This window comes from Cheilinus undulatus, linkage group 21 (genome assembly GCF_018320785.1).
Source record: "Cheilinus undulatus linkage group 21, ASM1832078v1, whole genome shotgun sequence".
NCBI classification, from domain to species: domain Eukaryota; kingdom Metazoa; phylum Chordata; class Actinopteri; order Labriformes; family Labridae; genus Cheilinus; species Cheilinus undulatus.
Genome location: NC_054885.1, coordinates 10,483,090 through 10,494,271, shown reverse-complemented (window position 1 = coordinate 10,494,271; position 11,182 = coordinate 10,483,090). Strand labels below are relative to the sequence as shown.

At 41.3% G+C, this 11,182-nt stretch overlaps 1 protein-coding gene across 1 annotated transcript; it reads right to left on the bottom strand.

Moving 5' to 3' along the window:
* Nucleotides 1–385: 385 nt before the first annotated feature.
* On the bottom strand, nucleotides 386–10,808 carry nptx1l (neuronal pentraxin 1 like). Its single transcript, XM_041778173.1, has 5 exons — nucleotides 10,298–10,808; nucleotides 9,814–10,021; nucleotides 8,984–9,228; nucleotides 8,722–8,901; nucleotides 386–1,461 (listed from the first exon to the last, which is right to left on the bottom strand). Exons 1-5 carry the CDS (start codon nucleotides 10,745–10,747, stop codon nucleotides 1,240–1,242), a joined length of 1,305 nt encoding a protein of 434 aa, XP_041634107.1. The 5' UTR covers nucleotides 10,748–10,808; the 3' UTR covers nucleotides 386–1,239.
* Nucleotides 10,809–11,182: the final 374 nt, after the last annotated feature.

The window sequence follows — 11,182 nt, the reverse complement described above, 5'->3', positions numbered from 1 at the left end:
GTGACTCAAAACTCGTGGCTGAATCGTAGGAAAATCGCAGTGTACACACGGCTTAAGACATAAGCCGGTATGCAAGAAATAGATGTCATCAGTGTGTGTCATCCATCTACGCTGCCAGTGCCATGCCTAAAGGCAATAAATCAGATGTAACTGTAGTGTTCATATGCTTCGTAAGAGCCCTGTTTTTGAGCACATTTTCAAGGATAGTAAAGTCTATTCTTTGGTCCATACCAAAGGTGGACCGCAGCTGTGAAAGCACCCTATTTGATTTGACCCTGTATCATAAAAGTGTAGTGTCAATATGTGAAGGAAAGTAACACCTGTGTATGATTCAAGTATCACAATTTATTACAAAAACTAGAACTTTTTTCATCTGTCGTTTTGCCATGCTTAAAGCATATAACAATACAGTATAAAATCTCAACCCAAAAATAGGAAAGTAAAAGCAAAGATCAGAGATGCTGACGCAGCATTTACAGAAGTTAAGACATGCTGTTACTGTACAGAGAACATTCCCATTGAAACATCTGCAAAATGCGTCATACTCATCAATGAATTGCATTTTACGATAGACAATCTGATCCAGCCTCATTCGGAGTCTTTTTCAAAGTAATTTACAGGAAAATAAACACCAACACTCTGCAAATCATAATGAATGTGCTGAGATTTTTTTTTCAACAGCCCAAGGCACTCAGGCTCCAATGTTGGCAATAAATACGTCATTCTGTTACACAAAATCACATCAAGCGGGTGGTGGCAGGGAGAGAAGAGTGAGAGAGAAACTATGTCGTCTATTTTTACGATCTCTTGAAGAACTCGTTCCTTTTGAAGAAGTCCACCCAGGCCCCCCTTTTTCACAGTGAAAATCCCTGGCAGTCGAGACAAAAAGATATTTTCAGTCCTTTTGTTGAACTTCGTGACATCTGATTTTCTAAAAACTACACATCTTCCTGCTGGACTTTGGACTCCGGCCGGGCATTTTGGTCTCCGAGAGCGTCTTCTGCTCTCATCGGCTGCTTTTTCAAACCAAACCACGAGCAGCCCGAGAGCGCCACAGGATGCCAAAGTGTCCGAATCCTGTGATCTTTCAACCGAACATGAGAATCTGGTACAAATCTATCAAATGACGATTTCAAATATCTATAACAAATCCAGAAAATATCCTGATCTTTCGTTTAGTTTACCGATGCTGTGACAAAGGAGTGGCTCGAACACGCTGAGATTCTCTTGGCTGCAGTTTCAGTTGAGCTGGCGACAAGCTTCGAATGTCCACTTGGAGGCTCCGCCGTAAATATCGAGGCTCGTCTCCATCCAGGCAAAAACGTTCCCTACCAGAGCTTTGCTGCTGCAAGTTGCTAGATTGTAAATCTCTCCTACGGATAGTTTCCGATCCCAGATATGAAAATTTGCCAGGTCTCCTACAAAAGCTTGCGTTGCATCGAACCCTCCTCCAAGCGTATCCTGTGGAAAAAATGATAGCTATGTTATTCACCCACTTGGGAAAATTCAGTCATGTCCCATATCCCACAGATGAAGTCTTTGCAGTCTCTTGTATTTTTGTATTATTGTATTTTATTTTGGATAAAGTTGACAACCCAGATTAAAAAAATACTTGAGGAAATGTGTAAAGTGTAAATCAAAACAGAATGCAATGATTCGCAAATCTCAAAAACCCATCCTTTACAGCATCAGATGTTGAAACTGGGACATTTTACCATTTCATAAAAAACATTAGCTCATTTTAAATCTGATGGCCAAAATATCTAAAAAGTAAGGGTGGGGCAAAAAGCTGGAAAAAACAGCTCAAAGCTCATTTAAAATAGACTGAGGCAAACTGGAAAACTGTTCTGAGGTCAGATCAATCAAAACTAGAAATTCCTTTGGAAACCACGGAAGCTGTGTCCCCCTGACTAAAGAGGAGAGGGGCCATCTAGCTTCCTATCAACAAATTTAAAAAATGAGCTAATCTGGAGAAATCTCTGTGCAAGGAACAAAGGCCAAAGGTCAGTATTGGATGCATGTGATCCTCAGAGTCTCAGGCTACACTTTGCCGTCCACAACGACAAGTAAAAGCTGTGCCATGCAAAGAAGAAGCCATATGTAAACATGATCCAGAAATGCTGCTGTCTTTTCTGGGCAAAAAATAATTTAAAGAGGATTGAGGCGAAAGGGAAAACTGTTCTGTGGTCAGACAAATCAAAAATTTAAATTCTCTTTGGAAACCATGGACAGTGTGTCCTGCAGACTAAAGACAAGAGGGACCATCCAGCTCGTTATCAGCGCACAGTTCAAAAGCCTGCCTCTCTGATGGTATGGGGTTGCATACCATAGCTGTGTAGGCAGCTTACACATCTCTATAGGTCAAGGGTCATCAAAAACATTTGCACAAGGGCCAGATTTAGTCTTGACAGAAACTCTGGGGGCCAGACTTTCACATAAACAAAAATTAAATAAATATTTTGGTCTTTGTATGTTCTATCAAATTGCAGGACATTTTTAGTCATTACAATGCAGCAGGCCACAAGGAGACAGGCCTGATGGCAGAACTGGCTGGACCCCTGAAAATCCCAGAGAATGGGTCCTCTCCACATGTCACTTAGCACCAATATTAACCCTTTTTTGACAGATTTTACAAATCTTTTGCCCCTTTATGCCCCTTTATGCCTCTTTAACCCAATGCAAGATTTAACCCCCTTTGAACCACTTTCCTGCATGTGTTATTCCCTTTGTGCCACTCCATTTCTCCATTTTTTAAAATCAATTTTTTGCCACTTTTCTTCCATTGTGGCCACTTTTAACCCCTTTTCATTACATTTTTTCAGCAGTTTTACAACTTTTAGCCCATTTTTGATACTTTTTTGCCTCTTCAACCTATTTTTTTGCCATTCTTTAACCCAGTTAAACCACTTTTCCTTCATTTTTTATCCCCTTTGTGCCACTCATTTATCAATTTTTGCCAGTGTTTTTCTATTTTTGCCACTTTAATCCCTTTTTCATTATTTTTCTTGTACATTTTTCTGTCATTTGAACACGTTTTTGCCACATTTTAATCTCTTTTCACAACTTTTTCTGCCAATTTTTGTCCCTTTGTGCCACTCCATCACCCATTTTTTGCCACATTTTAACCCCTTTTCATCATTTTATCTGCTCATTTTTGCAGCACTTCTGCCAACCTTAACCCTTTTCTTAAATATCTACTAATTATGAAAGTAAATTTCAGTAAAAACAGATTAAATGTTAAGTCATTCTAAAACTACTTTGAGATTAATTGTTTGTAGGATGGATTTAACAGCTGCAGACATTTATAGCCAAAGGATACTCTTAAAACCACATCTTCTTTTCCTCCTTTTCTGAATTTAATGATCTTTCAGGGGCTGGACAGGAAGCTTTGGGGGGCCTGATATGGCCCCCGGACCACCAGTTGATGATCAGTACTATATGGAGATGTGTAATAGATAGAGGTTTATGCTACTGTCCAGATGCCATCTCTTTCAGTCAAGGCCTTGCATATTTCAGCAAGATGGCGCTAAACCTCATACCACATCCATCACAACAGCATGGCTTCACAGTAGAAGAGTCCATCTGCTGGACTAGCCTGCCTGCAGTCCAGCACTTTTCATGACTAGAAATCATGTGGCACAACATAACATGAAAAATCTTTCAAAGAAGACCCAGGACTGTTGGGCTATAATCCAACATCAGACAAGAATGGAACAACATTCCTCTCCCAAAACTCCAAGTACTGTCTCCTCACTTTCCAGATGTTGTAAAAAGAAGAGGGGATGCAACACAATGGTAAACATGGCCCTGTTCCTGCTTTTTGAGATGTGCTGCTGCCATAAAATTCAAAACGAGCTCATATTTTTCATGAAATGGAACTTGATCAACCCCATCAATTAAACAGGCTTTTGAACTGTGCGCTGAAAACAAGCTGGATAGTCCCTCTCCTTTTTGGAGGACACCGCACCAAAAGAGAATTTCCAATATTGATTCATCTGACCACAGAACAGTTTTCCAATTTCTTCCTTATTAGCTTTTTCACGTACCATGATAACCTGTTGTGTTAAATGAAGGGATAACCATCCTTGATGAAGAGTTTTTTTCTCGTGCTAACATCCTGATTTAAAAGGAAAAAAATAAATAAAAGTTTCAGTGAAGCTTGAAATAAACTTTTCCTCTTTTTCTGGCTCTCCCTCTATCTCTGGTTTGGTGTAGGGTTTTAAATGAAAATTAAAGAGGTCAGATCAAGAAGAATATATTTCTTAGTGTTTGTGCACATTTATTTGATTATCTAGAACATCTACCAACAGAGAAAATGTAAAATAAGTCACCAAACGAACGAACACCAAAACAGAGCATCTAAGAAAGGCTGTTTAGAGCTGGATTATACGGGGTTAAAACAACCTCTGTTGTGTGATCCACATTGTATTAAAACCAAAGCAGAGCACAGAAGTTTCGTTAAGACCACAGGAGGCTGTGTTAAAAGATGGAAATACCATAAGATGAATCACTTTTAATTTCAAGGGATGCACATCTGACCTCATTAGCTATAATTCAGTTTGCCATTAATGGGACAACAGATTGCCCTAGGCCTAATTTTTACATCAGAAACGCCCTACTTCAATCAATCAGATCTCTTCTTAATTTAAAGGTACAGTGTAGAAAAGTGGGGATATTAGCAACATCTAACAGTCAGATTCTGGATTGCAATACTTGCTTACTCCCTCTTTAAGTTTTTCAGTGTTTTTGTCAATACAAACTCTCATAAGCCAACATTACAAACCTCTCCTCTATTTTATTCCTTCTGTCTGAATATTGTGGTAACTTTGAAAACCAGTGGAATTAAAAACAAACATATAAATGTTTAAATGTTTGGTCTCTTCTGTGAAAAAATCACAGCTGTGTCAGAGGGGGGCCTCCTTATGAAAGGCTCATTCCAAGTTATAAAAGAAATTCGATCTTTATATTCAGGTGATGAAACATACCTTTAAACATAATTAAACATATTATGATTAATTTTTAACCAGGTTTATCTGCTAAATGCTACTATATTTCACACACTGGACCTTTAAATGATGAATAGTTAGTTACTAAACTTCTCATACTAAACATACCAGACATCTCCACAGCCTCCAGCACAACAGATGTGTCATCTGAAACTTTAAAGGCCTGTGTGCACAGCTGGCATGTTTTTTTTTTTTTTTAATTTAATTTTAAATCTTAGTCCCATGTTCTCAGCGCTCAGTGTCCAAGGCAGAAAAAAAGGCCTTGGCATCAGCTGTTTTTGTCGCCAAACGTAAAGCACTCTCAGTTAAAAACCAAAAACTTTTGGAACAGTGCTGCACTCATAAATGTCACTCTCCTTCACTTGCCAATCAAAATCAAGAAGGGGCGGGGCTTCTGACAACAGTGGAGGAGAACATGATCTAACTTGACGACATTTTTTCATTAAAAGAAGAACAAGGAACAGCATTGAGCTGTTTTCTTTTCAAAAAAGCCAAATTTTGTTGTTTTTGTCTACAGTCGCCGTGGTTCACGTCAGCAGCTCTCTCTCTCTATGGAGTTTACGCCTCAGTAGCCGCACACCTCGGTTTGGGGCTATGACGTCACGTGTTTTGTTGCTCTGATAGGCCCGTAAAGATGTGACAGACAGAACATTCATCTAATCACCCCCAAGTTTTTTTGTCAAAGGCTCTGCCCTTTCCAAACTCTGTCTATGGGAGGTTTTCATCTGACGTGTCAGGTTAAAGCACACGGCTACTTCAAAACAATGTTACAGGTTCTACTGAGAGAAGTAAAAAGAGTCTTAGTGGCTGAGAAATGTCTCGTGGATTTACATGGTGCATAAGAAAGTTGAGCGATGATTACCGATGTGGTCCATCACAGCAGGCATGAATAAGTACAGCAACAGAACAGCAGCCTTCTGTTTATGTAATGTGCCAACAAGGAAAGCTATTGAGAAGTGCCCTGAAAATGAAATTAAAGTTACTGCCAGTGCCTAAAAGCCCGCTGTGGACACGGACCCTACTGCTTTCCTCTTCTGTTATTTTAGTGCAGTTAGAAAACAGTGTTTAGATGTGCTACAGCCACCACCTGGTGGGAGTGCTGCATTACAACAAGGTGCTTGTAAACATTAAGAAAAGGTAAACTTTAATGATGATGTGCATGCAATCTTTGCTTTTGCATGAATTTAGGACAGTTTGGATTTTCAAGGATTATTGCCCATCCCTGGTTTGTCCAGTTGTAGAACATTACTGTCCACGAATGAGTCTGATTCTGCTGGGAGGTTCTGCCTGTTGAAAAGAAGTTTCCTTTAGTACTGTTTTAATGAGCCGGCTTATTGGTGAATTAATGTTCCATGATAAATATGATATGATATGAATACTATACCATACCCAGGGGTGGGAAGTAGCTAAATTACTTTAACTGAGTTGTTTTTTGGGGACTCCATACTTTTTTGAGTACATTTTGAAATCAGTAATTTTACTTTTACTTCAGTATATTTATAGGAAAGTTAAGTTACATCTTATAATAGCTATCATGGTTGGAGCTTCTCATTCTCTAGTGGTAATTGCATGTTACAGAAACATCATATTTCATTGTGCAAGCTCCTTAGCCAAAAGTAGCTACCCAGAGCTCTGAGTAAACTTTGGATGATCTGCTTTTGACTTGAAAGATCAGTACTTTCACTTCTACTTGAGTACATTTTTACCAACAATCTTGTACTTCTTCCATCCCTGACCATTACATACCAAATCACACCATACCATAGCATATGCACTCTAACCACCTGACTCCACCTGAAGTCATCTTTTAAGTTCCTCCAATCTCTCTCTTTTTTCAGTGCAGTGTGGTTAAACTTGTCTTGACTCCAGTGCTGCACATATGTTGCAGCGTAGGCTGAGCCAGGAGGAGGCTTATGGGGCTGAAGCCTAAAATTTTCCCACAAGCCCTGAATATTTTAGCATGGTGATTTTTTTCCCCTGAGTGTTATGATCAATAAAAAAATAAATCTATGATAATAAGCAAATGGACCTTGCTGATCACATTATAATTATAGCCAAACTGACCAGGAAAACCATTAGTTTTATTTGACTGCAGTGTTAAAGGACTCTTTTCAATATAAACTAATATCTGGAAGCACAAGTTTGCTTTCTATGTGAAATATTACTGACTTCAACATGTTGGTTTCACACTGATGAGAACAATTAAATGTAGTTGGATCAAAAGGATGTTTATCAGGTGAAACTGGATCATTTTTTTGCCCACATGATGGATAGATCCTTTTGGCTTTTTAAATCTACATTAGTGTTCGATGGCTTGAAAACACAGCCAAAATCTGCCTGACAAGCAAAACATTTCCACCCTCCTAAATTTGAGCTAAGCCTGAGTAACTGAACTATTTTGGCTTCACTCTTGTACAGCTCCCTCTAAAGAAGAGTTAATATATTTTCTCACTTTAAAAAGTGGTTCTAAACTGTGGGTCGGGATCCAAAAGTGGGTCGCGGAGCTGTTTCCAGGGGGTCGCAAAAGTGTGTGGGAATGAGTATTTTTCTGTAGTTCAGGTTTTTGACAGCAGAAAGGAAACCAAAACAGTTCTCGACTGATATTTTTCTGAATTATTCAGGAATTTTCTACTGGAATTCTGTAGGCAGAAACTTTTGCTATATCATTTGGTAATATTTTCTGGACAAGTTTCTGTAAATCTAAAGAAATTTCGCAAGCAAAAATTAAGTTTTTGAAATTTTCAGCAGTAACTATCTGGACTTTTTGCAGCACATTTCAGCAGCCTTTTCCTGGATGTTTCCTGAATTATTTTAGGAATTTTCAGTGGACACATCACAATTTTTGGGCACCTTTCTTGAAACTTTATGATTTTTTTTTTCTGAAACGTGTCCCAGAAACTTTGAGGAGTCCTCTATGACAGTGGTTCTCAACTGGCACGGCCCCAGGACCCACCAGTCTAGCGACAGATCGTGACCCAAGTTTACAAAAAATATTCAGTAATGCATGTATTGTTAATTGAATATGTTGCAGTTTGGTGCATGATTGGACCAAAACACCTGATATCAAAAAAGAAAGGGGATAAAACTGACATTTTTACCCTCTTTCCCCATCATTATGTGTCCATTTTTGCCAGTTTTCTAAAGAACCTGTAAAAATACTTCCTAATCATGTGAAAAATAGCCATTTATTGCAAGAAGAGGAGATTAATTAGTTGAAATATTGATCAAACATTTAAATTTACTCAATTTCACAGTAAAAGAGGGTAAAATAAAAGGTATCATGCATGTCCAATAAGGACTTCAGTACTATTGCCATCATTTTCTTTTCAGACCTAGTCGCGACCCATTAAAAATTGCTCCGCAGCCCACTTTTGGGTCCCGACCCGCCAGTTGAGAACCACTATTCTAACTTTAGGGAGTTTTATTCAGTCTCTTTGCTTTGCCATGTTCTGTTCTTGCTGCGGTCCAAGCAGAATGTTTCACTAAATACGTCTGATTAGAAGGGATAATCAGGATTTTGGGTCTTGATCGCTCACTAAGGAGGTGGTGGGTCCTGAGGTAAGACCAGTTTAGTCAGGACCCACCACCACCTCTTTAGTGGTGGTGGTGGGTCCTGAGGTAAGACCAGCTGAGTCAGCTCTACATATCCATGAATTACTTTTCCACTTTTAAATCAAATCTATCATAGATTAGAGTAGAAAGAGTCATAAATTACCTGTTCTTGACCCAGGATCAGCAGGCCCTGTGGTTTGATGGGATGATAAGGAGCCAGATTCTCTCCACTCCCCCTCCTTACGCCATCTTGAAAAGCCTCCCAGACCCCATCCCGTGTGGTCCAGGTCACACAGATGTGATGCCATTTACCATCATTGATGAGGAAAGGCAGCTTCGCAACCTAGAGGAACAAATGAAGCCAAAGCTCAACAACAAAGCCTCAAATGACGCCAGGAGAACATTTTCCACGTCTCTTTTCCCACCTTGTCGTTGATCAGGATCTCCATCGGGTTGTTCCCCCACTCAATCAGGACCAGCTCGTTAGCCTGACCCGGGACTGCGTAGGAGAAAGGTGTGCCAATTCCGGGGGATGCGTTGGATTTGAGCCACATGCACACTGTGAGGGCGTACATCTCCGGTAAACTCTTCTTCACTTTGGCGTACATGTAGTTGGTTCTCAGCGGGAACGTGAGCTGGAATTTATCCAGAGGCCTGCTCTCCCTTTGACCTGTGGAGAGGAAACGGAAAATACTCACTCAGCATCACTGCTTTATCTCATTTTTTTTCATTTTTAAAACAGTTATTCACACATCCTGGGGATTTACGCAGGAATTATACCGTTACACAACAAATCCACACTCGTGACGCTCAGGATTCGCTTTAATCTCGCATTTCAAACCTGCCACACGAGTGCAGGTGTTGTTAACCTTCATATTCACCCCCCACCACACCCTCTGTCTCACTCTAACAGGAGTTTTCCTCATGTGGCACCCAGAGGTGCCCCAAACCGAGAGCGCAGCGCGGTTTTCAAGTTCCCAAATGGCTCCTGAGAGATAATGCAGGGATTGGATGATCCCTGCGTGTTTGGAAGGTTTAATCTGCATGAATAAGAGCAGGAAACCCACAGATACTGGTGCTGCAGCTTTGAGGGGATGAGTAAAACATCAAATCGACTGTTAAGGTCATAAAAGCTTATAAAACTTAAGGGGATTTTTCTTATTTTGCGCCCTCGCTGCGGTTTTTGCGCACATGCCAAATCCTTCCTCCCCCCCCTTTTTTTTGCGCGCAGTCCTTCCACTTCTTCTCACACTACCTTTCTCAAGGTCGGTGATCCTCTGGTGCAGAGATGTGAGCGTGGACTCTACTCTCCCACGCTGCTCCGTCTCGTTTCGGAGCCCGGGCTTCCCCTCCTCGATGCTGTTGACGCGGGACAAAACCTGCTTCTCCAGGTCGTCGATTTTACTCTGGAGGAGATCTTTGAGGCTGTTGGCTTGCACTGAGTTGTTACTCCTGCTGAATTGCTGCAGGGAAAGAAAATTATGATCAATTTGAAGAGAAAATTCAAGGGAAACTATTTTAAGGCTTATTTGGACACTCTTTTCAATGATTGTTTGCATCTTGCGTGCGCAAAAATGGCACAGTCCCATTTAGCATCGCCAATTAAGGACCTGGACCAGATATTTTTGTCTATTTCTAGTAAAAAAGGGTGTTGTTTTATAGTTTAAACACAGGCTTTGTGTTTGGAAGCCTGATTTTTACGCAGTCACCCAAAGTGTCCCAAAATATCCTCAGCCTACCTCCAGATTTTCTAATCTCTGCTTCAAAGACTGTAAAGTCTGCGAGAGTTGCGTCAAAGTGTCCGCGGGGCCCCTTGATACATCCCCCATCGTGTTTTTGGACCCCGCTTCTTTCCTCCTGCCCCCCGGCCGCGCGTCCCCGGGCTCCACGCCGCCACCACTCTGACTCTCGCACCGAGCCAACTTTGAAGTCAGTTCTCTGATGGTTTCCTTCTGGTTCATGATGGTCTCCTTCTGCTGCAACACCGTCTCCCGCAGCTGCATCACCGTTGTCTTCAAGTCCTCCCCTGGCACGCTGTTCTGCAAGGTGGCCGCGCAAATGTCCATATCCTTTGGTACGGATGTGCAAATGAACTGCGTCTGTGCGCCAAACTCTTGACAGGAACTTTCCAAAAAGAGGCATGAGAGTAGAAAAAGTCTCCAGCAGATTCCCTTCTTTGACGCCTGCATGTCTGCGTCTGTGTTGTGCAGTGTTGAAAAGCTGCAGTGACTTCTCGCCTGCGTCCCCGCGTTGTTGTTATACTCCGCCTGTGTGGAAGTGCAGCGCGTTTATATACGGAGAGCCCGGTTCTGCGCAGAGCTGCTCCACTGCATCACGACCGGGGGGAGGTGGGGAGGGGGGGCCGCGCTGTCCCTGTTTAATCGGCTCCAGAAAGCGGAGTCACATTCAAGAGATGAATCCCCCCCTTTTTTTTCTGCTTTCAGGCTCCCACGTGATAAATCTTTAATCACTTGCACTGTTTGTCATTCCTGGCTGTGTATTATTCATCTGGAAAACGCGCGTTTTGTAAAAGCGAATAGAGGGGCTTTCTTTCGTGGAGGGGTGCCAGGAGAGCCAGCTGTGTTAGTTTTGCTTTTCTAAACAGCAGACATTCACGCGCACAC

Bases quoted from the DNA above. Each gene is read 5' to 3' on its own strand.
- nptx1l (XM_041778173.1), bottom strand. From the start codon at position 10,747: ATGCAGGCGTCAAAGAAGGGAATCTGCTGGAGACTTTTTCTACTCTCA. The intron at 9,229-9,813 runs GTAGTGTGAGAA...TCCTCTCCACAG, and splicing joins GATCACCGACCTTGAGAAAG to GTCAAAGGGAGAGCAGGCCT. The intron at 1,462-8,721 runs GTAATTTATGAC...TTTTTTCCACAG, and splicing joins TGATCCTGGGTCAAGAACAG to GATACGCTTGGAGGAGGGTT.